Source organism: Loxodonta africana, chromosome 2 (genome assembly GCF_030014295.1).
Source record: "Loxodonta africana isolate mLoxAfr1 chromosome 2, mLoxAfr1.hap2, whole genome shotgun sequence".
Classification (NCBI taxonomy): domain Eukaryota; kingdom Metazoa; phylum Chordata; class Mammalia; order Proboscidea; family Elephantidae; genus Loxodonta; species Loxodonta africana.
In genome coordinates, this window is record NC_087343.1 from 44,873,962 (window position 1) to 44,901,845 (window position 27,884).

The following is a 27,884-nucleotide window of genomic DNA, read 5'->3' on the forward strand; positions in this document are numbered from 1 at the left end:
CTCCCAGACATGAGAACAGGATCACATCATCTCTCCTAGTGTGAACTTGTGACAGCCATTTTGCTAGTCTTCTGGTGATCAGAAATACCCTCCATTTTCCCCATCCTTACAGTTCTTCACAAAGCTGCCAAAGTGATCTTTCTAACACGAAAATGATTATGTCACTCTCATGTTCAACACTCATTTAATCATTTAAAGAATTAGGAAGAATGTTACTTGACCCCAGGAGATGCTGGTTGCAAAACGAACCCATTTGAAAAGCCTTGAATGCCTTGTTATCACAAAGACCATAGAAAGGGCTCAGTGGGTACACTTGTGGCTCAGGAAGAACTGTCACAGATACACGTGTTCTCAGTCTCCACCTGAGATGATAACTGTATGTGGTAATCAGCGGTTAATCTAGTAAACCCATGTTCTTATGGAATTTTTTTTTTAATAAATTGTGGTAAGTTTATACGTGTAACAAAATATTTGCTATTTCAACATTTTTTTACATGTACAATTCAGTGACATTAATTATGTTCATCATGTTGTACATCCATCACCACTATTTGTTTTCAAATTTTTCCATCACCCGTAACAGAAGCTCAGTGTCCCCTAAGCAATAAGTCCTTTCCCTCCTCACCCCTCCAGGTTTGTTGAAACTTTTAAAGTTTAACTTACATGTCTTCGGTTTTATATTTAGGCATGTATGAAGGCTCTGTTAATCCACTCATTAAATTGGTCATGACAAGAAAATTGTTCCCCCTAAGTGGGTTGTTCTAGTCTTTGGAAGATTCAGATTTAAATACAGAAATGATGGTATCAGTAAAACTCGAGGTATAAAAATTTGAGAAATACATTTTATAATCATTGGGATAATATACATATGTTCTATATCTTAAGTATTCATAATATTAGAGAGGTTTCTTATATTACAGAACATTCAGATTAGACTTGTCACATCAACTTAAAATTTAGACTTTTTAATTTTAATGGAAAAGTAAGGACTTTAGATGTTGTCAGTGGCTGCTGACATCACAAAAGGAGAGTCAATCAGACATTATGAGCTCCTGATAAAAGGACATAGCATCCCCTAGGAAGGAGTCTTAAAAAAAAAAAAAAAAAATTGAACTAAACTTGATCAAGTCACCTCTACATCCAATCACCAATTTATAGGAAATACAGAGGAGAGAGGAACATGTTAGCTGTACTATAAGGAAGCAGTCAGCAAAATCAACTCCCGGCAACTGCAGTTGCCTACAAACAACTTGATTTCTTCAACAAACAAAATGCAAAAAATAAAGAGGTAGAGAGTGAACCTATAGCTTGAAAGAGAATTACACAATAAGCCCAATGAAGAAATGTGGACTTTGGAAAAAGACACACACAATTTGAGAGACAATTAGAAATTTGAACACTGACTTGGTACCTTATATTAATACACAGAGTCTATTTCTAAAGGGTACACATCGAAATGTTTATGAATGAAATTATATGATGTTTGGTATTAGCTTCAAAATAATGAGAAGAGAGAAGTAGGTGGAAGTATAAATGAAGTAGGATTAGCCATGATCTTATAATTGTTGAAGCTGATGAAGAGGACTTGGTGGCTCTTATACTATTCTCCATGCCTTTTACAGGTTTGAAATTTTTCATAAAGCATAATTTTTAAAAATTTTAAGAAAAACCCATTTCAGTACCATTTAAATGTTTAAGAGAAAAGGATGTGGTTTAATTTAATAGATTTATAAGAGTCATTTGAGTTTATGGGTAAGTTTTGCTTGGTGGGGTCATTACATTTGTCCAGTCAGGTATTTGCAATACTTAAAAATAAAATTCAATATATTAAATTTATACATGCAATTAAAAAAAAATTAAGGGAGTTAGATTGACTAAATGTGTAAACAAAAGTATTGATTTGGAAGCATTCAGTCTGAGCAATTTGAGTCTCTGAATTGTTAATCAAAGGTCTCCCTGAAATGATTATCCTTATTTAAATAAAATTATTGGATGTATGCATAGAATAACAAGTTATACAATCTGAATGTAAGCACCTGAAATAAGTTAGTTTTTGCATTTTTAACTTTCTTGTATTGAATGTTAATTACGGGATGTAAATAGTCATTTCTGCTTCTGGGTGATTCCCTTAGATAGCAAAATACTCAACTCTGACAGTTTACAGAATAAAGTCTATAGCTCTATTCATGGCATATAAGGCTCTTACAATCAGCCCTCTTCTTTAGTTCTCATAGTTCCTCTTTTTACCTCATCTTCTTTTCACACATTAATACTGAACTGCTGTATACACCCTCAACACCCTTTGGTTTCCTATTCCTCCATGCTCAGGCCCTGCCATTTTTCTTCTCTGCAATAATCCTCCCTTGTCATCCCCTGCTTGTGACCCTCCTTATTCTTCAAGCCTCTCCTGAACACTCTCTTCTCAGTGAAGTTATCCCCGACTTCCTTGTGCCCATTCAGGGGCTGCAATATCATACATCACTCCATTATGGTGATTAGTCTGAATTAATTTATAATGATAGAGTAATTGCTTGCAGGTCTCTCTTCCTACTCCCAGACTATAAGCCCCTTGAGAAAAGCCATTGTCACTTTGTTGGTTAATTTAATATTATTGCTGCCATTTTTAGAAAGCTATCGGACTAACTTCCATCATATAGTAGGCCTTCAATTTCTTTTGATAAATTAACAATGCCCTAATAATACCAGGGGGCATTGGTGGCTCAGTGGTAGGATTCTTGCCTTCCATGAAGGAGACTCGGTCTTGATTCCTGGCCAATGCTTCTCATGCACAGCCACCACCTGTCAGTGGAGGCTGTGTGTTGCAATGTTGCTGAACAGGTTTCAGCAGAACTTCCAGGCTAAGACAGTCTAGGAAGAAAGGCCCGGTGATCTACTTCCGAAAATCAGCCAGTGAAAACCCTATGGATCAAAATGGTCCAATCCACAGCTGATCATGGGGATGGCACAGGACCAGGTAGCATTTCATTCTGTTCTGCATGGGGTCATGATGATAGCTAACAACAATAATAGCAATACCAAGAGGCTAAATTAACTTTTTTCATTAACATTTGCACAAAAGAATGTAAAATCAAAAAGACTACTGGGCTTACCATTTACTTCCTGAAACACTTGGATGAATAACAAATACTTGCAAAATGAAGGGCGTCTGCCCTGCATGTTCCTGTGCACATCTCCGTGTTTATGCAAAGCATTTATTACTTGCAGACAAGGCTTGCATGTGCACATTTGTTTACAGACCCAACATTATATAAGAGTCGGTGTTATTTTATATAGGTCTGAATGCACTCTATGTACAGCATTAAGATATTTAATAAATATTAAATAATGATAAGAATAAGGATGATAGTGAAGAATAAAAAGGGGGGGGGGGAATAAAAAACCCTGAGGAGGAGAAATGGGTATAAATACGATGCATAAACCCAGATCAAACTGTCACCAATTGCTCAAAAAAAAAAAAAAAAGTGTTCCAGGCGTTGAGAAAAGCCCCACAGAGAGATTAAGAGACAAACAATGGAACTAGTCACGAACCAAGTCACGGAAAACCGAGCAGAGGGAGGGGGTCATGGAGAAGAGAAGGAAGCTTATCAGTTGTTATAATACGTCTATTCAAGGGGGCCTTTCACCAGTTCTGTTTTTCTGCTATACCATGCAGCATTAAATAAGAAAAGTGAAGTTAATGTTACGACTGTCGTTTTTAGAAAGTTATTAGAGCTGTCTTTCCTGATTTTTAAAGATATAACGCTGTTGACCTTTATACCTTAATTGGCTAGACATGGTTTTAGCTGGTTTTTTGTTTGTTTTGAAGAAGGAAGAGGAAAGGCAAGTGACACATAAAACTTTTATACTCGCTCTTCCTAACTGGATGTGAAATCCCATGGTGTTTCTTTGGCACGTCTTCCTGCATTTAACCTGTGGGGGATTTTCAAATGACCACTTTCATAAGCCAATGCTTTCCAAATGGAGTTATGTAAGACTATCTGGTTGTAGACTACTGATATGGCAAGTATCAAATCCTGGAACAAAATTTTAGATATTTCTAGGTAATTGTGATGGTAAATTCTTATTTTCCTCTGATTTTACAGCCCAAAATAATCTTAAACTATGAATGAGCTCAGAATAAGAACTTTTTTTTCTAACCTTAGTCACTTCCCATCATTTATTATTCCTAATTACCTCACTTTTCCTGTCTCATTGCTATTACTAATCATGTGATTTGTTTTGTATACCAAAATACTCAACCATTGGTGCTGTTTTCTCAGGCTGTTGGGATTATAAATAACTTTTAAAAACGGTAGCAAAAAATCTGTTACACTTAAGACGTTGATCTGAACATTAATAGTGGTAAACATTCTCTCATGGCCCATTTCGGTTCCTCTCCACACGTTTAAGTAACGTAGCAGAAAATATAACTGATTTCTCACCACTAGGTGGGGAAACAGTACAATGTAAAACGCAACTTAAGTTTGGCCTCAGCCCCTTAGTTTCACAGCTATTGTTTCTGATTCTCACCATCCCCTTTGCCTCCAGTCTTTTACACTCTTAAGGCCTCCTGATCTGAATGATAAAATTTCCAGTTCCTTCTGCGGACAGCCTCATAAGTAGGCAGAACAGGCCGTAGGTAATCTCCTGAAATTCCTTCCTTGAGTAATACAGAAGCTCTGTACTCTAGGGAGACCTGTAGACATTACCAGTCATTTGGAGTCCTGAGTGGTACAGTTAATCACTTGGCTACTGACAGAAAGGTTTGCAGTTCCAGTTCACACAAAGGCCCCTTGGAAGAAAGGCCCCTGGTGACCTACTTTCAAAGCATCAGCCACTGAAAACCCTAAGGAGCTCAGTTCTTCTTTGACACACGTGGGGCCATGAGTCAGAATCAACTTTATGGAACTGGTCATATATGCCTTTGGGAAGCCAATCTCTCATCTGAATACGAGCTCCTAGTTGTTCTATTGCTTGGTTCTAGGAATTCTTCTCTCCTCCACCATTATCAATTTTCCTCTTCATTGGATCTTCCCTACCAGCATACAAATATACTGTTATTTCTTCCATCTTAAAAAAAAACATTCTATTGACTCCATTTCTCCCACCAGTTAACTGCCCCATGTCTTTGCTTCTCGCTTCTCCTTCAAAGACTTGCCTGTACTCATTCTTCAGTTCTTCTCCTTCCATTTTCTTTTAAATCTGTTCCAATCAGGCTTTCATCCTAACAACTTGATGAAAATTCCACCCAAACTAACCCCCAAGGTCCTCACTTATTTGACCTTCAGCAGCATCTGACACAGTTGAGGATTGCCTCCTTCTTGATACCACTTCTTTTTTGTTCCTTTTGGGCATATGTTGCCCATTGGATCTTTTATGCTTGATTGCTCTATTTGTTTTATAGGCCTGTGTAATCTTTGGCTGAAAGGTGAACTTCGGAAATGGCTACAGTTCTGAGTTAGAAGGTTTTCTGGGGGCCACAGTCTTAGGGGTCCCTCTAGTCTCTATCAGACCAGTAAGTCTGGTCATTTTTGTGCATTTGAATTTTGATCTATATTTTTCTCCTGCTCTGTCCAGGACCCTCTATTGTGATCCCATTCAGAGCAGTTGGTGGTGGTAGCCGGGCACCATCTAGTTCTTCTGGGCTCACCCTGGTGGAGGCCGTGGTTTATGTGATGCACTAGTATTTACTGTGGTTGCCTCCTTTTTTTTTTTCTTTGTGTTCCTGTAGTTGTAGTGGCCTCCGCTAAACTGTGTATTGTCTTTCCCTTCACCAAAGTTAATACTTGTCTGCTATCTAGTTAGTGATTTCCCATCCCTACCTCTTCCTTCCCTCATAACTATCAAAGATTGTTTCTCTGTGGAAACCTTTTCTTGAGTTTTTATAATAATGGTCTCATACTACATTTGTCCTTTTGTGATTGACTTACCTGACTCAGCATAATGCCCTCCAGGTTCATCCATGTTGTGAGATGTTTCACGGATTCAACATTGTTCTTTACCATTGCATAGTATTCCATTGTGTGTATGCACCATGATTTGTTAATCCGTTCATCTGTTGATGAGCACTTAGGTTGCTTTCATCTTTTTTGTTACTGTGAATAATGCTGCAATGAACATAGGTGTGCATATATCTATTCCTGTGATGGCTCTTATTTCTCTAGGATATATTCCTAGGAGTGGGATTGTTGGAAAATATATAAAAGAATAATTTCTTTTAAAAGGATCAGCACAAAGCTGGTTCCTATGAGGCGGAGGTTAAAGATATCTCAAATGTCTGATTTTTTCAAGCTACTGTACCACTCCATCATCTCTAACATCGACTACTCCCTCTCCCTTCGGTACTCTCCCTCCTGTTTTTGGGTTCCCTAATTTGCTGCAATGTCTTACAGTACTCCTGAACCATATAACTCTGCCCAAAGGCCCCTGGTTTTCTCACTCCATGGGCCGAGAAGCCCGCCGCACCATCTCCTGTGGGTATCTCCTTCTTTGGTGATGGTAGGCTCTCTTCTCTGCTCTGGTATCGGCTCTTTTTTTAAGGTAAAATTGACCAATTCCCTCAGTGGGCTATAATTATCTTATTTGCACAGGCCCACCCTATCACCTGGGTGGAAGTCACAAGATCATGGCTAGAAAGCCACACAGAAAAGTAATCACACCACAATACAGTATTTCTATTTCTGCTTTTTTAAGGAGGCACCATATCGTTTTCTCTAGTGGTTGTGCCATTTTTCATTTTGAGAGTTCCAATCTCTCCACAACATTTATTGTTTTTTCAATTTATGATCAGTACCATTCTTACAGGGGTGAGATGGTATCTCATCATGGTTTTGATTTGGATCTCTCTAACTGCTAATGATTGCAAGCATCTTTTTGTGTTGTCGGCCACCTGAATATCTTCTTTGATGAAGTGTTTGTTCATGTCCTTTACCCAATTGTGATTGAGTTGCTTTTCTTTTTATTATTGAAGTTTTCTGTATATTTTAGAGATTAAACCTTTATCAGATGTGTTGTTGCCAAAGATTTTTTCCCAGTCTGTAGGTTCTCTTTTTACTTTCTTGGAAAAATCTTTTGACGAGCATAAGTAATTTTTTAGGAGGTCCCAGTTATCTAGTTTATCCTCTGGAGTTACCCCTTTCTGTACTTGGCTTCTAGAACCCCACACTTTTGGTTTTCCCCCACTTCATGGGTCGCCTACCTTTAGATTCCTTCGCTGATTCTTTTTCTCTAGGGCCTAGTAGAGCTGGTGTGTCGCAGGGCTCAATTATTCTCTTCTTGGCAAGCTCAACCAATCTCATGGATTAAAATGTGGAATATATGCCTATGACTCTCAAGTTTATATTTTTAGTGCAGAACTTTCTCTCAAACTCTTGATTCATATCCAATTGACTCTTCAACATCTCCACTTGGTTGTCTAAGAAACCCCTCAAAACTTAATATAGCCATAATCTCCTAATTTTTCCTAAAATTTGCTCACCTTCAACTTTCCCAAATTGCAAATATCATCCTTACAGTGTCCCAGGCCCAAAACCTCAGAGCCATCCTTGATATTTTTTCTTTCATATCCCATATCCAAATTCTGTTTTCTCTACCTTCAAATTACATCCAGAATCTGAATATTCTTACCACCTCCATTACTACCATCCTGGCTAGAACCATCTTTATACCTTGCCTGCATTTCTGCAATATTGCCTAAACGGTTTCCCTGCTTCCACATTTGCCCAGCTATTGCCTCTACTCAACATAGCTGCTAAAGTGATCCTTATGACACATAAGTCAGATAATATCACTGCTCTATTTAAACCCCTTCAGTGTTTTGCATTTCACTTAAGGTAAGAGCTACAATCTCTGTCACAGCCCACAAGGTCCTACATGAGCTGGCTCTTCTCCTACTACTCCTTTCCTTGCTTATTCCACTCCTTCCTAGTCCTTGGACATACTAGGCTGTTCTATCTACCTGTAAGAGTCTTCTGCCAGTATGCCCAACTCTCTCACTTTTTCAAGTCTTTGCTCAAGTTTCACTTTCTATAAAGGAAACTACCCTCGCCTCTCTGTTTAAAGTTGCAACACACTATTTCCTACCCCGCCTTCTCACTCCCATCACCTGTTGTTGTTATTACCTGACTTCAAGTTGGCCCCTGACTCATGGCAACCCCAGGCACAATGGAATGAAATGCTGCTGAGTCTTGTGCCATTCCCATGATTGGTTGAGGATCAGATCACTGTGATCCAGAGGATTTTCATTGGCTGATTTTTGGAAGTAGATTGCAGGTCTTTCTTCCTAGTTCACCTTAGTCTGGGAGCTCAAATGAAACCTGTTTGGCATCATAGCAACACACAAGCATCTCCTACAGATGGGTGGTGACTGTGCAGGCAGTGCACTGGCTGGAACTTGAACTGGGGTCTCCTGCATGGAAGGTGAGAATTCTACCACTGAACCCACCTAACCTGGTGCTATTTCCTCTCATAGAACTTAACACTTCCTAACAGAGTATTTTATTTACCTATTATTTTTTACTGTTTTTGTCTCTTATCTCCTGTTTTCTGAGGCTTGGATTTTTGTTCTGTTCACTGATATTCTTTGAGCTCCTATGACAATACCTGGCACAAAGTAGAGGCTCAAAATATTTGTTGAATAAATGTGAAAATAAAAAACATCTATTAGATCTTGACCTGAGAGTAGGCTTTGATTGGAGAGGAGATGAAGAACATTTTTAGGTAGACAGAAGGGGTACCTGGGAAGCATTTCTGTGTGTGTTTTGAGGGGTAGTGGTATGAAGAAACACCCATGTCTTTCATAATTCTACCTAAAGTCCACCCCATAGGTTTCCCTTTCACATATGGTTTTGAGCCTGAATATACAGACCCATTTTGCTTTCATTTCCTCCATGCATTTTATCTAGCTTCCCCTATTTGGGGGAAATTTTCTAACCCACATATTTCTTCACTTTGGAATTTACTTGAGCTCTCTGATAATTGGAGGAGCATGAAAGTCTTTCAGTATATACCATGTTTTCATGTTGATTAAAAAAAAAAAAAAAGCTGATTGTTGGCCCATAACTTTCATTTCCTCTAGTCCCTCCATCTGTAGATTATCTAGACAATATGACATCCAAGACTCCCATTTTTTTTCATCTTTCTCCTGAGTGTATGCATTTTGTGGAGTTGCAATCCTCAGATAAGCCAGACTTTATAATTCTGGATCCTTAATAAGATGGAAATAGGGATGAGGCAAAGTTTTTTACTATTGGTGGATTTTGTTAATCTCTGATGAAAACAATATTACAAGTAAGAATATGCGCCTGGGTGTTTGGCAGGCCCTTTTCAACTTTGCCTTCTGTGTAAAAATTCCCTGCAAAGCTGGGAAATGGGCTAGCATCTGTATGAAGTAGTAGTACAGGTGATAGGACTGTCTTTGAGATATTTCCTTCCTCCTTGAACCTATCTTCCCACCTCATAATAATCGATTCCAAGAATAGTGTCTTAGTTTTTAGTGCTGCTGTAACAGAAATACCACTAGGTGGCTTTGAAGAACAGAAATTTATTTTCTCACAGATCAGGAGGCTATAAATCCAGATTCAGGACACTGCTCTAATGGAAGACTCTCTCTGTTGGCTGTGGACGAAAGTCAGTTCCTTGGCGATCTTCACATGGCATCTATCTTCCCTCTCTTTGTGCTTGCTTGTCTCTTTGTCTATGCTGTTCCTTATAACTCAGAAGTGATTGGGTTTAGGACACACTCTACATTGATAAGGCTCCATTAACATAACAAAGAAAGCACTGTTCCCAAATGGAAGTACATATATCCACAGGTACAGGGTCAGGATACCAACTCTTATTTTGGGGGGATACAATTCAATCCATAACAAGTAGGCTTACAGAAAAGAGTTAACATGGCAAACACGAGGCTGCTATCTTTAGAAGAATCTGTTTCCAAGCTTGGCTTTTAGCTGGTATCTGGCAACTCGACTTTGAAAAAATTCCCTACATTGATAGGAAAAGTTGCCTCATTGATAAGAGCGTTCGCTGTGCCTACCTCAGGTAGCTCAGATGGTTAATGCATTGACTGCTAACCGAAAGGTTGGTGGTTCAAGTTCACTCAGAGGCTCCTCAAAAGAAAGGTCTGTTGATCTACTTTAAAACTAATCAGCCACCGAAAACCCTATGAAGTGCAGTTCTACTCTGAAGTACATGGGGTCACCCTAAGTTGGAACTAACTATGACAACTGGTTTTTTAGGCTATATAAACAATGTGATTTATGGTGAATACTTGCTTTCCTTGTAGAAGTCTGGGATTTTGGTAGCTGCCTTTTTTTTTTTTTAGGCAGGGGTCACTATGAGTCGGAATTGACTCCATGGAGGTGGGTTAGGCAGAGGATGCTTATATGACCAGCCCCCAATACAAACCTTGGCTTCTGAGTCAGGAATGGGCTTCCCTGGAAAGAAATACTACCTACTTGTTGTGTTTTCACAGCTGGAGAAAGGAGCACGTTTAATGTGTATCCTCCAGGCTTGGAGGAAGACAGCATCGGAAACTAGCGCATCAATTTCTTTAGACTCTGCTCGCATCTTTTCCCCTTAGGATCTGGCTGTTTATCCTTACTGTGTGACTGTAATAAATCTTATGTATGACTACATTCTGAGTCCTGTGAGTCCTTCTAGAGAATCATTAAATATTTGGGTGGTCTTGGGGACCCCCAAAATAGTAGGAAGAGTACCAAATATTTCTCCTCTTCTTCACAATTTCTTCTTCCAGTTACCATCTTATATGTCTTGTCATGCTCAAGGCATCTATTAAAATTTCTTACTAGGGTCACACTGGGTACAGAAGTCTTACCAAAGGCAGGGTCATACTATGAGATTCAAAAGTACTAAAGTCAAAATATAATGGGTTAAAATTATCACGGCAGGAAAAATTAGAAAGGAAAATAATTGACACAAATCAGGTGTTTACAAGAACACATTAACTAATTATTTTAATTAAACTAACATTTAGTATGTTAGTAGGCAGATGGCTTACTCTCTTATTTGATAGCAGGATATCATAGGATATTAAAAAAACCCAAACCTATTGCCATTGAGTCCATTTCAACCCATGACAACCCCATGTAGAACTGAGCTCCATAGTGTTTTCTCTTGGCTGTAATCTTTATGGAAGCAGATCGCCAGGCCTGTCTTCTGCAAGGCTGCTGGGTGGGCTCGAACCACCAACCTCTTGTTTAATAGCCAAGAGCAAACCATTTGTGCTACCCAGGGACCATCATGGAATATTAGAATCTTATAAAAGTTTGTAAAATCAAATGCCTGGGAGGATGTATAGGTAAAACATAAATGCACAAAACATAAATAAGACAATAGCCATTAAGCTGCTCTAACATCTTCTAGTTACTGCCTTTAAACCCCAAAGGAAGAATAAGAAAATGAAACAAAGTGGTGGCTACTCGTGACAAATGTGTTTTCAGTCCCCATAATCATCAAGCAAGGAGCCCTGATGGCACAACAGCTAAGCGCTTGGCTGCTAACAAAAAGTTTGACGGTTGGAAAGACCTGGCAATCTGCTCTCATAAAGATTACAACCTAGAAAACCCAGTGGGTCTCATGGGTCGCTATAAGTCAAAAGAAACTTGATGGCACCTAACAATAGCAATAACCATCAAGCATTTAAGGAAAGCTATCAGATATTTGTATTAACAGTTTCTATGATATGGATTATGGACATTAAGTACTTTTATCATAAAGATCATCAATCTGGGAGGGGGACTGAAGTAAAGGAAAAATAAACTGTAGATAAATATGTTGGGATACTATTTATTTGTTGTAAAGGACAATCACATAAGTCAACTTTCTATAAGAAGAAACAGAAGACCTTGTCAGTCCTGCCGTAAGAATCTATGTTCTGCCATCATCTGAGTTTTTCTTTTTAAAACAACATTTTATCCTATTTCAGTCTCCTTCTTCCTTTTACCTCAACCAGCTACTCTGGTAGATTATGAATAAAGAGTCAATTCATAGAAGATGGCACAGTTCTAACATTCTAAAAAGTACCATCTAAGAGCACATTTAAGCTAGGGGTGGGAATGAATTAAGTTTCCTAGGTTTTTAACACCCAGCTAAAAATTCTAAAGGAAGAGAGAAATTCCCATGTTTTTTATTTAAAGGAGAATACACACATACACACACGTGTGTGTGTGTGTGTATGTATATGTATGTATCACTCTGGTGGTTAAGTGCTCAGTTGCTAACTGAAAGGTCTGCAGTTTGAATCCACCAGCGGCTCAGTAAGCGAAAAGTTCTGGCAATCTATTCCCATAAAGACTGTTGTTATTGTTGTGTACCATAGAGTTGATTCGGGGCAGTTCAGCTTTGTCCTATAAGGTTCCTATGGGCCATAAAGATTACAGCCTAGTAAACCCTACAGGGAAGTTTTACTGTCATATAGTGTCATTGGGTTATAGTGTCATTGTGAGTTCTAATAGTCTCAACAGCACACACAACAACAACACACAGCATTGTGGTTAAGATTACACATTTGATTTTGAGTCGGATGGACATTGGTTCAAATTTCTACTGTACACTGTTGTGTAATCTTGGGGAAGTTCCTTGGCTTTTGTAAAGTTCTATTTCCTCATCCACAAAATAATGATGATGGTACCCACTTGATAAGGTTATCCTGTAAAGTGCTTAGCACATCATAGGCAGTCAGTAAAATATAGTGGTGGTGGCCGTAGTGATGATTATAATGGTGATAGTGGTGGGGGTGATTGTCATGATAACAGCAGATGGTTGCGGTGCTGACTTGAAGAAAGCTTTAGGACTTTTTTTTAGAGCAACAGAGGTTTTCTTCAAATGAAATTTTAATGGGAAACACATCAAACAGGTAAACAAGAGTTGCTTAGACCAAAAGTGGAATAGGAGCTGTCGCTCAGGGAGCCCTTCTCTCTGAAATCTGCCCTACCTTTGGGGTCCCAGAGAGTTTACTGTGGAGCCCTCAGCACTCTGTCAAACACAGTTTGAAAATCTACTCACCTAAAGAAACAGAAAGATAATTGTTTACTTACTTTGGATCAAAGGCAGGTTTAATGTTTCTGGGAGGTAGACTTGGGACTGCTGACTGTGTTGGATGAGATACTGGCAATGGTGGTTGGCTGGCTGGATGGGGTGGTGGAGGTGGTGGTAGGGAACTTGTTGAGTAAGATGTTAGGCCTTTGCTGGTACCTAAGAAACGAAGCAAAGAATACCATGACTTAAGACGAATGTTCAAAATACAAGAACTAGCTGTTCCAGGTATACAGAAATGAGGGTCTTGAATATAAAATGTTAGAAATATATCCCAGTTTAAACCTGCATGACATTGCTGGAACCTAAAAAATTCCCAGGCCCTCACAATTCCACAGTCTCTATCAGACTGAGCTCAGCAGAACTAGATGGTGCCCACCTACCACCACTGACTGCTCTGACAAAGATTACAATAGAGGGTCCCAGACAGAGCCAGAGAAAAATGTAGAACAAAATTCTAACTCACAAAAAAAGATCAGCCTTAGTGGCTTGACAGAGCCTGGAGAAACCCTGAGATTATGGCCCCCAGACACAATTTTATCTTAGTAATGAAGTCACTCCTGAAGTTCACCCTTCAGCCAAAGATTAGACAGGCCCATGAAACAGAACAAGACTAAAGGGGCACACCAGCCCAGGGGCAGGGACTAGAAGGCAGGAGGAGACAGGAAAATTGGTAATAGGGAACCCAAGGTTGAGAACGAGAGTGTTGATATGTTGTGAAATTGGTAACCAATGTCACAAAACAGTATGTGTACTAAATGTTTAATGAGAAGCCAGTTTGCTCTGTAAACCTTCATCTAAACCACAATTAAAAAAAAAAAAAATTCCCAGGTCCTGTTGGCTACAAGGTGAATAGAATTGCTTGTCTCTACTATCTTCCCCCTTTACTTTGACCCTCTTCCTCTCTGTCTTTCCTCCATTCACTTTCTGATTTCATATATTGTACTTTTGAATTATGCTTGTTGTGTAGGGGTTCACTATGAATGATTTTTTTAAGTTATTATTTGTGTTTCAGATGAAAGTTTACAGTGCAAATTAGTTTCTCATCCAAAAAATTAGACACATTTTTAAAAACATTGTGCTTTAGGTGAAAGTTTACGGAGCAAATTAGTTTCTTATTAAAAAATTTATACACAAATTGTTTTGTGACATTGGTTACCATTCCCGTGATGGGTCAGCATTCTTCCCCTTTAAATCCTGGATTTCCCGTGTCTACTTGTCCAGGTTTTCTTGTTCCTTCCTGCCTTCTCATCTTTGCTTTTGGGCAGGTATTGCCCATTTGGTCTTGTATACTTGATTGAATTAAGAAGCAGCTTCCTCATGTGTGTTATTGTTTATTTTATAGGCCTGTTTAATCTATAGGGTGGCTATGGGTCAGAATCGACTCGACGGCAGTGGTTTAATCTTTGGCTGAAAGGTAGACTTTGGAAGTGGCTTTAGGCCTGAGTTAGCAGGGTGTCTGAGAGCCACAGTTTTAGGCATTTCTCCAGTATCTGTCAGATCAGTAAGTCTGGTCTATTTTTGTGAGTTTGAATCGTGTTCTACATTTTCCTTCCACTCAGTCCAGAACTCTTTGTTGTGATCTGTCAGAGCAGTCAGTGGTGGTAGCCAAGTACCATCTAGTTCTTGGCTCAGACAGGTGAAGGCTGTGGTGTACATGGCCGATTAGTCCTTTGGACTGATATTTTCCTTGTGTCTTTGGTCTTTGTCATTCTCCTTTGCTCTAAATGTGATGGGACCTATAGACATATATTAGATGGCCACATGCAAGCTTTTAAGCCCCCAGATGCTACGCACCAAAGTAGGATGTAGAACATTTTCTTTATGAATTATGTTATACCAACTGACCTAGATGTCCCCAGAGACCATGGTCCCATAGAAACTTCTATGGCTTTGCCTTGGTCAAGTTGTGCTGACTTCCCTACATTGTGTGTTGTCTTTCCTTTCACCAAAGTTAACACTTGTCTACCATATAGTTAGTGATTTCACTTCCTTACTCCTCCCTTCCCTCATAACTATCAGAGATTTTTCTTTTTTCTGTGTGTAAACCTTTTATTGTGTTTTTATAATAGTGGTCTCGTACAATATTTGTCCTTTCATGGTTGACTCACTTCACTCAGCATAATGCCCTCCAGATTCATTCATGTTGTGAGATGTTTTGCAGATTCATCACTGTTCTTTAGTGTTAGGTAATATTACATTGCGTATAATCTGTTTATCCATTATCTGTTGATGGGCTCTTGTTTCTATCTTTTTTGCTATCATGAACAATACTGCAATGAATATGGAAGTGCATATGTTTCTTCGTGTTACGACTCTTACTTCTTTAGGATATATTCCTAGGAGTGGGATTGCTGGATCATACGATATTTTTATTTCTGGTTTTTAAAGGAGGCGCCATATCATTTTTCATAGTGGTTGTATGATTTTACATTCCCATCAGCAGTACATGAAAGTTCTAATCTCCCCATAACCTCTCCAATATTTGTTATTTTCTGTGTTTTTGATTCGTGGCAGTAATGTTGGGGTGAGATGGTATCTCATGTAGTTTTGATTTGTATTTCTCTTATGGTCCCCATGTGTCTGTCAGTTTGTCATACCGTGGGGGCTTGCATGTTACTGTGATGCTGGGAGCTATGCCACCGGTAGTCAGATACCTGCAGGGTCACTGGTTGTGGATAGATTTCAGCTGAGGCTTCAGACTAAGACAGACTAGGAAGAAGCACCTGGCAGTATACTTCTAAAAAGAATTAGCCAGTGAAAACCTTATGAATAGCAGTGGAACACTGTGTGCTATAGTGCCAGAAGATGAGCCCCCCCCAGATTGGAAGGCACTGAAAAGATGACCGGGGAAGAGCTGCCTCCTCAAAGTATAGTCGACCTTAATGACGTGGATGGAGTCGAGTTTCTGAAACTTCATTTGCTGATGTGGCACAACACAAAATGAGAAGAAACAGCTACAAACATCCATTGATAATCCGAATGTGGAATGTACAAAGTACGAATCTGGGACAATTGCAAATCGTCAAAAATGAAATGCAATGCATAAACATCAATAGCCTAGGCATTAGTGAGCTGATATGTACTGGCACTGGCCATTTTGAATTGGACAATCATGTGGTCTACTATGCCAGGAATGACAACTTGAAGAGGAATGGCATTGCATTCATCGTCAAAAAGAGCATTTCAAGATTTATCCTGTCAGTGATAGGATAATATCCACATAACTACAAGGAAGACCAGTTAATAAGACTATTATTCAAACTTATGCACCAACTGCTAAGGCCAAAGAGGAAGAAATTGAAGATTTTTATTAGCTTCTGCAGTCTGAAATTGATCAAACATGCAATCAAGATGCGTTGATAATTACTAGTGATTGGAATGCAAAAGTTGGAAACAAAGAAGAAGGATCAGTAGTTGGAAAACATGGCCTTGGTGATAGAAATGATGCTGGGGATCACGTGATAGAATTTTGAAAGGCTACTGACTTCTTCATTGCAAATACCTTTTTTCACCAACATAAATGGCAACTATACACATGAACCTTACCAGATGGAACACACAGGAATCAAATTGACTACACCTGTGGAAAGAGATGATGGAAAAACTAAACATCATCAGTCAGAACAAGGCCAGGGGCCAACTGCGGAACAGATCATCAATTGCTCATATGCAAGTTCAAGTTGACTGAAGAAAATTAGAACAAGTTGACCAAAGCCAAAATACAACCTTGAGTATCTCCCACCTGAATTTAGAGACAATCTCAAGAAAAGATTTCATGCATTGAACACTAACGATCGAAGACCAGATGAGTTGTGGAATGACATCAAGGACATCATACATGAAGAAAGTAAGAGGTCATTAAAAAGATAGGAAAGAAAGAAAAGACCAAAATGGATATCAGAAGAGATTCTGAAACTTGCTCTTAAACACTGAGCAGCAAAAGCAAAAGGAAGAAATGATGAAGTAAAAGGACTGAACAGAAGGTTTCAAAGGGTGGTTCCAGAAGACAAAGTATTATAATGACATGTGCAAACAGCTGGAGATAGAAAATCAAAAGGGAAGAACATGCATAGTTTTTTTTTTATTAACTTTTATTAACCTTCAAGTGAACGTTTACAAATCCAATCAGTCTGTCACAAATATGTTTACATACATCTCAGTCCCTACTCCCACTTGCTCTCCCCTTCTTGAGTCAGCCCTTTCAGTCTCTCCTTTCGTGACAATTTTGCCGGCTTCTCTCTCTCTCTATCCTCCCATCCCCCCTCCAGACAAGAGTTGCCAACACAATCTCAAGTGTCCACCTGATATAATTAGCTCACTCTTCATCAGCGTCTCTCTCCCACCCGCTGACCAGTCCCTTTCATGTCTGATGAGTTGTCTTCGGGGATGGTTCCTGTCCTGTGTCAACTGAAGGTCTGGGGAGCATGGCCGCCGGGATTCCTCCAGTCTCAGTCAGACCATTAAGTTTGGTCTTTTTATGAGAATTTGGGGTCTGTATCCCACTGATCTCCTGCTCCCTCAGGGGTCCTCATGCATAGTATTTTTCAAGCTGAAAGAAGTGAAGAAAAAATTGAAGCCTCAAGTTGCAACAGTGAAGGATTCTGTGGGGAAAATATTAAACGACTCAGGAAGCATCAAAAGAAGATGGAAGGAATACACAGAGTAATTATACCAAAAAAGAATTGGTCAATGTTCAACCATTTCATGAGATAGCATATGATCAGGAACCGATGGTACAGAAGGAAGAAGTCCAAGCTTCACTGAAGGCATTGGTGAAAAACAAGGTCCAGAAATTGATGGAATATCAATTAAGATGTTTCAACCATCAGATGTAGCACTGGAAGTGCTTACTCATCTATGCCAAGAAATTTGGAAGACAGCTACCTGGCCAACTGACTGGAAGAGATCCAAATTTATGCCTATTTCCAAGAAAAGTGATCCAACCGAATATGGAAATTATCAAACAATATCATCAATATCACATCTGAGCCAAATTTTGCTGAAGATCATTCAAAAGCAGCTACAGCAATATATCAACAGGGAGCTGCCAGAAATTGTGGCCGGATTCGGAAGGGAATGTGGAACCAGGGATATCATTGCTGATGTCAGATGGATCCTGGCTGAAAGCAGAGAATACCAGAAGGATGTTTACTTGTGTTTTATTGACTATGCTAAGGCAGTTGACTGTGTGGATCATAACAAATTATGGATAATATTGTGAAGAATGGGAATTCCAAAACATTTAATTGTGCTCATGAGGAACCTGTACATAGATCAAGAGGCAGTTGTTTGGACAGAACAAGGGGATACTGCATTGGTTTAAAGTCAGGAGAGGTGTACATCAGGGTTGTATCCTTTCACCATACCTAATCAATCTGTATGCTGAGCAAATAATCGAGAAGCTGGACTATACGAAGAAGAACGGGGCATCAGGATTTGAGGCAGACTCATTAACAACCTGCGTTATGCGGATGACACAACCTTGCCTGCTGAAAGTGAAGACTTGAAGCACTTACTGATGAAGATCAAAGACCACAGCCTTCAGTATGGATGAAATCACAATATAAAGATAACAAAAATCCTCACAACTGGACCAATGAGCAACATCATGATAAACGGAGAAAAGATTGACGTTGTCAAGGATTTCATTTTACTTGGATCCACAATCAACAGCCATGGAAGCAGCAGTCAAGAAATCAAATGACATATTGCATTGGGCAAATCTGCTGGAAAGTGTTAAGGTGTTGAAAAGCAAAGATGTCACCTTGAAGATTAAGGTGCTCCTGACCCAACCATTGTATTTTCAATTGCATCATATGCATGGGAAGACTGCACAATGAAGAAGGAAGATCAAAGACCTGAAGCCTTTGAATTGTGGTGTTGGAAAAGAATACTGAATATACCATGGGCTGCCAAAAGAATGAAAAAACCTGTCTTGGAAGAAGTACAATCAGAATGCTCCTTAGAAGCAAGGATGGCGACACTGTGTCTTATATACTCTGGACATGTTTTCAGGAGGGATCAGTCCCTGGAGAAGAACATCATGCTTGGTAAAGTACAGGGTCAGTGGAAAAGAGGAAGACCCTCAATGAGATGGATTGACACAGTGGCTGCAACAATGGGTTCAAGAATTAGCATGATTGTGATCATGGATCAGGACAGGGCAGTGTTTTGTTCTTTGGTACATACAGTGGCTATGAGTTGGAACTGGCTGGACAGCACCTAACAACAACAACAACAACAACAAAGGCTAATGATTGGGAGCATTTCCTCATGTGTCTGTTAGCTGACTGAATGTCCTTTTTGGTGAACCATCTGTTCATATCCTTTGCTCATTTTTTAATTGGATTGTTTGCCTTTTTGTTATTGAGGTGTTGAAGTATTCTATAGATTTTTGAGATTAGATTCTTGTCAAATATGTCATAAACCAAAACCAACTGACCCCATGGGCAAAAATTTTTTTTCCAGTCTGTAGGTTGTCTTTTTATTCTTTTGGTAAAGTCTTTTGATGAGCATAAATGTTTAATTTTTAGATCTCAGTTATGTAGTTTATTTTCTGGTGTTTGTGAATTTTTAGTTATGGTTTGTATTGAATTCATGCTGTGTATTAAGGAAACTCTGGTGGCATAGTGGTTAAGTGCTACAGCTGCTAACCAAAAGGTAAGCAGTTCGAATCCACCAGGTACTCCTTGGAAACTCTATGGGGCAGTTCTACTCTGTTCTATAGGGTTGCTAGGAGTCGGAATCGACTCGACGGCAGTGGGTTTGGTTTTTGGTTTTTATTAAGGCCCCTAACACTATCCCTATTTTTTCTTCCATGATCTTTATCATTTTAGGTTTTATATTTAGATCTTTGATCCATTTGGAGTTAGTTTTTGAACATGGTGTGAGGTATGGGTCCTGTTTCATTTTTCTAGAGATGGACATCCAGTTTTGTCAGCACTATTTGCTAAAAAGACTGTCTTTAACCCATTAAACGGACTTTGTTCCTTTGCGAAAAATCAGCTGTCAATAGGTTCTCAATTCTGTTCCATTGGTCAATGTGTCTGTCATTGTAACAGTACCAGGCTGTTTTGATTACTGCAGCTGTATAGGTTCTGAGAGCAGGTAGTGTGAGGCCTCCTACTTTGTTCTTTTTCTTCAATAATGCATTTCTTATCTGGGGTTTCTTTCCTTTCCATATAAAGTTGGTGATTAGTTTTCCATTTCATTAATGACTGCTGCTGGTGTTTGGATCAGGATTGCGTTGTACCTGTGGGTCACTTTGGGTAGAATTGACATTATCACAATATTGAGTCTTCCTATCCATGAACATGGGGAACGTTTTTCCATTTATGTAAGTCTCTTGGTTTCTTGCAATAGTGTTTTGTAGTTTTCTTTGTATAGGTCTTTTACATTCCTGGTTAGATTTATTCCTAAATATTTTATCTTTTTAGGGGTTGTTATAAATGGTATTGCTTTCCTGATTTCCTTTTCAAAGTTCCCTTTCTTGGTGTATAGGAATTCAACTAATTTTTGTATTTTGATCTTGTATCCTGCTACTCTGCTGAATTTTTCTATTACTTCCAGTAGTTTTCTGGTGTAATCTTTGGGGCTTTCTGTGTATAAGATCATATCATTTGTGGATAGGGGAAATTTAAATTCTTCCTTTCTAATTCTTTCTCTTGTCTTATTGCTGTAGCAAGAACTTCGAGCACAATGTTAAATAGGAGTGGTGAAAAGGGCATCCCTGTCTTGTTCCCTCTTCTCAGGGGGAATGCTTTCAGCCTCTCTCTGTTAGTTTTGTAAAGATGCCCTTTATTATGTTGAGGGATTCCCCTTCTATTCCTATTTTTTCAAGAGTATTTCTCAGGAATGTGTGTTGGACTTTATCAAATGTCTTTTCTTCACTGAATGATATTTTTATGTGATTCTTTTCTTTTGTTCCATTTACATGGTGGATTACATTGATTGATTTTCTAATTTTGAACTATCCTTGCATAAAAAAAAAAAAAAACCTGCAATAAAAAAAAAAAAAAAACCTGCATACCTGGTATGAATTCCACTTGGTTGTAGTCTTTTTTTTTTTATATGATGCTGAATTCTATTGGCTAGAATTTTGCTAACAATTTTTGCATCTATTTTCATGAGATGTATTGGTCTGTAATTTTCTTTTTTTGTGGTGTCTTTTTTTTTTTTTTACTTGGTGTTAGTATCAGGGTTATGCTGTCTTCATAGAATGAATTCAGGAGTATTCCTTTCTTTTCTATGCTCTAAAATAGTTTGAGTAGGACTGGTGTGAGCTCTTCTCTGAATGTTTAGTAGAATTCTCCAGTGAAGCTATCCAGGCCAGGGCTTTTTTTTATTGGAGTTTAAAAAAATTTTTTTATTACCTCTTCAATCTCTCCTCCTGTTATGGCTCTGTTTAGATTTTCTATCTCAGTTTGTGTTAGTTTAGGTAGGTAGTGTTTCTAGAAATTTGTCCATTTCCTTTACATTCTCAAATTTGTTGGAATACAATTTCTCATAGTATTCTCTCATGATCCTTTTTATTTCAGTTGGGTCTATTATAATGGCCTCAGTCTCATTTCTTATGTGGGTTATTTGCTTCCTATCCTGTTTTTCTTTTGTCAATTTGGCCAATAGTTTGTAAGTTTTACCGATCTTTTCAAAGAACCAATTTTTGGTCTGTTGATTCTTTTTCTATTCTCTATTTCATTTACTTCTGCCCTAATCTTTATTATTTCCTTTCTTCTGGTGACTGTAGGCTATCTTTGCTGTTCTATATTTTTTCAGGTTGTAGGGCTAATGTTTTGATTTTGGCCTGTTCTTTTATGATGTGTGCATTTATTGCTATAAATTGATTTCTGAGCTCTACCTTTGCTGTGTCCCATATGTTTTGGTATGATGTATTTCCATTCTCATTTAATTCTGTTAATTTTTTGTTTCATTTTTTATTTCTTCTATTACCTAGTTGTTTTTAAGGAAGGTGTTATTCAGTTTTCATGTATTTGATTTTTTTTCCCTTGCTCTTCTTGTTAATGATTTTTACTTTTACGACATTTTGATCAGAGAGAATGCTTTGTATTATAATGATGTCTTTTTTTTTGGGATTTTATCTAAGGGTTGCTTTGTGGACTAAAACGTGGTCTATTCTGGAGAATGCTCCATGTGAGTTGGAAAAGAATGTATACTTTGCTGCTGCTGAATGGAGTATTCTATATATGTCTATGAGTCGAGTTGATTGATTTTAAACAAAAAGTCACTTAGAAAGGGGAAATAATAAGACTATATTCTGATTACTTAGCAGAAACTGTGCAGGCAAGAAGGCAATGGGATGACATATATAAAACCTTGAAAGAAAAAAAGTCCCAACCAAGAATAAAATATCCTGCAAAACTCACTCAAACACAATGGTAAAATTAGGACATTTCCAGATAAACAGAAATTAAGGGAATTCATAAAAAACAAAATCAAATTTACAAGAAATATTAAAGGGAGGCCTTTGATTAGACAACTTTGTTACTTTCTTTCTAAATGTTCTGTCCTTTACCAACAGTGGTGTGCTGAAATCTCCTACTATTATTGTGAAACTGTCAATTTCTCTTTTCAGTGCAGTTAGAGTTCGTTTTGTGTATTTTGGAGCCCTGTTGTTGGGTATGTAGACATTTATTAAGGTGAACTGTCCCTTTAATTATTACATAATGTCCTTCCTTGTCTTTTATGGTTGATTTTGCCTTAAAGTCTATTTTATCTGAGATTAATAAACTAACACTGCATGATGTATTCTTTTTCATCCTTTGATTTTTAATATATTTGTGTCCTTGTGTCTAAGGTGTGTCTCTTGTAGGCAGCATATTGATGGGTCATACTTTCTTATACATTCTGCCACCCTCTTTCTCTTTACAGGTGCATTGAAGCTATTTACATTCAGTGTTATTATCAATAGGTATGAGTTTATTTGCTGTCATATTGTGCTTTGTGTGTGTGTGGTGCTGATGTTTTCTTTGTTCCCCTTACCTTCCTGTGCTGAATTCCTTTTGTTGGTGAATTTTCTTTTTTTTTTTTTCCCATTATTATAGGTTGTGTTTACTGAGACTTTGTTTTTCTTCTTTTTTATTCTGATGAGTAAGTTTGTTAACTTTCTTTGTGGTTACCTTGAAATTTACCCTTATCTTCCTAAATTTGAACCAGTCTTTTATTTCTTGATATCACCTTGACTTCCTCTTCATTTCAAAGTTCTATACCATTTATTCTGCCTTCTGTTGTTTTGATGTCGTCGTCATTTAGTAATGGATGCCTCTGTTTCCAAGTTTTAAGTCTTTATAGCTTTGTTTTATTACTGAGAGTTCCTTACCTAGGTTGCTATCTGGCTGATGCTGTTCTGTGTCCTAGACTCCGGTTGTTGTCTAATGTTGTTGGCTGTCTAATCAAAGGCCTCCCTTTAATATTTCTTGTAAATTTGATTGCGTTTTTACGAATTCCCTTAATTTCTGTTTATCTGTAAATGTCCTAATTTCGCCGTTGTGTTTGAGTGAGAGTTTTGCAGGATACTTTATTCTTGGTTGGCACTTTTTTCCTTTCAAGGTTTTATATATGTCATCCCATTGCTTGCTTGCCTGCGTAGTTTCTGCTTAGTAATCAGAATATAGTCTTATTATTTCCCCTTTCTAAGTGACTTTTTGTTTTTCTCAAGCTGCTCTCAGGATTCTTGCTTTGTCTTTGGTTTTGGAAAGTGGGATTATGATATGTCTTGCTGACTTTCTTTTGGGGTCTATCCTATATGGGGGTCACTGAGTTTTTTGGATGGTCAACTTTTCATCTTTCATGATGTTTGGGAAGTTTTCTGCCAGCAAATCTTTGACAGTCTTTGTGTTTCTCATTTTCTCCCCCTGTTCTGGAACTCTGATCACATGCAAATTTTTGCTCTTGGTTGTGTCCCACATAATTCTTAAGTTTTCTTCATTCTTTTCTTGATTTTTCCTCAAACAAGGTGGTGTCCATGGAGTTGTCTTCAATCTTGCTGCCTCTGTCTTTCATTGTTTCAAATTTGCTCCTAAAACCTTTTATTGAGTTGTCCATTTCTGAAATTTTGTTATCTTTTGGGTTTCTAGTTGCTGTTTTTGTACGATTTCTATTTGTTTACTTATTTTGTATTTTTTCTTGTATTATTTTCCAGAATTCTTCTATTGCTTTGTGTTTTTCTTGATTTTGGTTATGTTTTCATTGGCTTTGTCTGTGTTTTCTATGATTTTGTTTTTTCCTTGTTTTGTCTGTATTTTCCTGATCTTTTTCCTTATCTCTTGGAGAGCTCTAGATATTAGTCTTTTGAATTCTATATCAGGTAGTTCCACTGCCTTTTATTTTACTGGAAGGTTATCTGATTCTTTATTCTGGTCACCTGCTAGAGTCATCTTGTCCTCCTTTTTTATATGTTTTGATATTGCCAGCTGTCTCCAAAACATTAAGGTATTGTTTTCTCTATTTACTGATTATATGTTTTTCTGTTTCATCCTGCTTCTTTTGTTTGATATGTCAGGGAAGGCAAGCTAGGCTTACTTTGCTGCTTTCTCATCTGTGGGCACACTAGGTCACACCACCTTGTCCAGGTAGGCAAGGCAGCAGCAGGCAGGGCAAGCCCACTTCACTGTACACTAGTTCTGTGAGGTGGCAGACTGGGCGGGTGTTGTTTGTCTCTTGATATTGGTCCAGTGATGTGGGAGTGCTCACAGCCCCTCGCCAGATAGGCAGTGGTGTCAGACAAGGATGGTATGGGCTTAATTCCCATCATTCAGCAGCTGGTTGAGTGGCAGAAGGTGACGGGCAGTGCAGGCCCGGTGTGGCAGCAGGCCTGAGCCAGGTATGCTCCAGCCATGTGGCACAATGAGGGCCAGCAGATAGGAAGTTGTGGTGTATGGGGCTAGGTCAGAGGAAGAAGAAAAAAAAGTTAGCCAGTGGGTGGGGATGGGGTGGAACTGGGGGGAGGTGGTGTACAGAGGTAGGTGAAAGGAAGAAAGCAGTGGGACAGTGGCTTTCTAGCTACAGCAGTGCAGTGTGACCAGGCCAGAATGGGGAGAGGTGGCATAAAGGGCTAGGTGGGGGAGAGGAAGAAGGTTAAAAAAGGGGGAAAAAAAGAGAAAAAAAATGATGTGGTGGGAGCTGGTGAGTAGGGGCATGTGGGATGTGGTATGACAGTGGGCTTGTAGTTCTCTAACCACAGCAGTGTGGTGAGGCCCAGCAGGGAGGTGTAGAGGTGGTGTACAGGGCTAGGTGGGAGGGAGAAAGAAAAGGAAGAAAAGGAGGAAGGAAGAAAGGGGGAAAAAAAGAAAGAAAAAAATGGTGTTGTAGGAGCAGGTGTGTGGGGGTGGGGTAGACTCAGGCTGGCAGCAGGTTGGTGGCTCTCTAGACAAGGTTGTGCTGTGTGGCCCAGCAGGAAGGGATAGAGGTGGGTTATGGGGCTAAGTGGGAGGGAGAAAGAAAAGGGGAAAACAAACACAAAAACAAATGGTGCAGTGGGAGCCCTGGGCAGGTAGGAGCATAGGGGACCCCAAGTGGTGGTGGGTTGGTATCTGTCTCCCCACAGTGGTGTGGCATGGTCCAGCAGGAAGGGGTAGAGGTCACATACAGGGCTAGGTGTGAGGGAGAAAGAAAAGGAAGAAAGGAAAAAAAAAATGGTGTGGAAGAGCTGGCAGGTGACAGAGTAGACCTGGGGTGACGGCAGACCAGTAGCTTTTTAGCCAAGTGGCACTGCGTAGCCTGTCAGGAAGGGGTGGCATATGGAGCAGGCATATGGAGCTAGGTAGGAGGGAAATAGAAAAGGAAGAAAGGGAAAAAGAAAAAAAAAATATCATGGAAGGAGTCTGTGGGTGGGGGTGGGGCCAACCTGGGGTGAGAATGGCCCGGTGGCTTTCTACCTGTGTCATGATGTGGCCCATGGGGATGGAATGAGGATGGTGTACCTGGCTGGGTAGAAGAGAGAAAGAAACTGAAGAAAGAGAAAAGAAAAAAAATAGCATGGCAGGAGCCAGTGGGTGGCGGTGGGGTGGCCCAGTAGTGCTCTAGCCACACAGTGTGGTGTGGCTGTTGTGAAGGGAGTGAGGATGGTATACAGGGATAGGTGGGAGAGAGGGAAAAAAAAAAAAAAAAAAAAAGGCATGGCAGGAGCTGACAGCTGGGGAGGCAGGGATCTGGGCTGGCAGCAGGCCAGTGACTCTGTAGCTGGGTGGCACTATGTGTGGCCCATTGGGAAGGGGCAGGGGTGGCATTCAAGGCAAAAGGGTGAGGGGTGGGAAATCATGTTTCTCTGGTTATGGAGTGCTCTGTCTCCTGTTAGGAGCTCCTTGAAGTTGCCTTCCCATACTCCCTGTCCGGGGTTGTTGCTGCTTGTGCTCCAAGATGGCGATGCTGTGTCGTGTTAGTTGGTAGAGGACCTCTTCTCTATATCTCTCCTCATTGTCTGTTTTCTTTCAGTTTCTTCTTCCATTCAGTGCTTGATCTAGTTCTTTATTCTTTCATTTGATGGTTGGGGTTCCAGGATGGGTGTTTGTATCTATTTTAACTTAGTTTTTCAGGCTTTTGCTGCAGAGGGACAGCATGATGTGTCCATCTAGAGTACCATGTTGGCTCTACCTCCAGAGTTCGTAATTTCTTATTCCCCTTGTTCTGGGGTGAATTTTTGAGAGGAAAAAGGGACGCTGCCTTGAAAACATTTTGTTTTAATTTGACATGACTTTGGTCACAAATAAGGTCAATTTTTTTTTTATGTTTATAACCATTTTTCTTTTTAATTGTATTATCTATTCAATTCTTTTGCCTATTTTTGGATAACATTTTTGTTTTCTCATTGGTTTATTGTTGTTGTTAGGCTTATAAAACCTCTTTATATAGGATATTAATCTTTTTGTCTCTCACATAGCCAAACTGAATATAATTTGGGTGCTTTGGCTTCTGCCTCTGACTGTGTGTATGTAAAAAACCAAAATGTACCATAACCAATGCAACGTATCTTTAAAACCTTTGAAGAAAACACAGTGCTTTAACGTAAATTTCCTTAAGAGACCAATACAGGGGTTTCACACAGAATATTGTATGAAAACCTGCCTAAGTACTTTTAGATATTTTCCCTTCTTTTCAAAACTTTTCACTTATGGTAATTGTTAAAAATTTTTCTCCTCTGTCTTCATTCTCTCTCCTCAGTGCCACAGTGCTCCTTTTCTTCTTAGAGTCTTTAAACTTGCTCAGGCCCTGTACGCCTGCCTTCTGACACTCTCTGTCAGGGCATTTCTCACAAGTATTGCTCATCTTCTCTTTCCATAGTCTTTTTTCTTGGAGGGGCAGGGTTTGGGGCAGGGGAATTAGTTTCTCTATAAACATGACAAATAAAAAATTATAACTGATTACATCTATTTTAGAAATGTTTTGCCCCATTCGTTTTTTGTCACAATTAAATTTTTTTTTTTTTTTTTGATATATAGGACTTAACTACTTTTTCTCTAGTTCAATTAATCTGTCCTTTTATGTACAATTTCTGTCAGTGGAGTTATGTTGAGGAAGTTCTTCCCTACCCTGAGTGCAGGTAATTATTAACCTACATTTTCTCCTAATTCTCAATGGCTCCATTTTTTTTTTTACATTTAATTCTTTATTAGTTTTTTATTTGGTGTTTGGTGTGACGTACAGATCTAATTTTATGTTTGCTGTTGTTGTTCCTAAACTATTTACCAAATATCCCATCATCATTTGTTTAATAAGCTGTTACTCATTGATTTGAAATGCTTCCCTTATCATAGCATAAACGCTAAAATGTTAGTAAATTTTTAAGGATGAAAATGACATCTTTTTATTCT

General features: G+C 38.9%; 1 protein-coding gene across 6 annotated transcripts in view; it reads right to left on the reverse strand.

Moving 5' to 3' along the window:
* The window catches only part of FYB1 (FYN binding protein 1), a 193,421-nt gene that overhangs the window by 55,655 nt on the left and 109,882 nt on the right, over nucleotides 1-27,884 (reverse strand). For all 6 annotated transcript variants that reach the window (XR_010318408.1, XR_010318406.1, XM_064271472.1 and 3 more), the window contains one exon: nucleotides 13,059-13,215. Coding sequence is in view for 4 of the 6 variants with exons in the window: in XM_064271472.1 (XP_064127542.1) it covers nucleotides 13,059-13,215 (157 nt within the window). In the remaining 2 variants the exon portion in view is untranslated. The remainder of the gene's footprint in view (nucleotides 1-13,058; nucleotides 13,216-27,884) is intronic.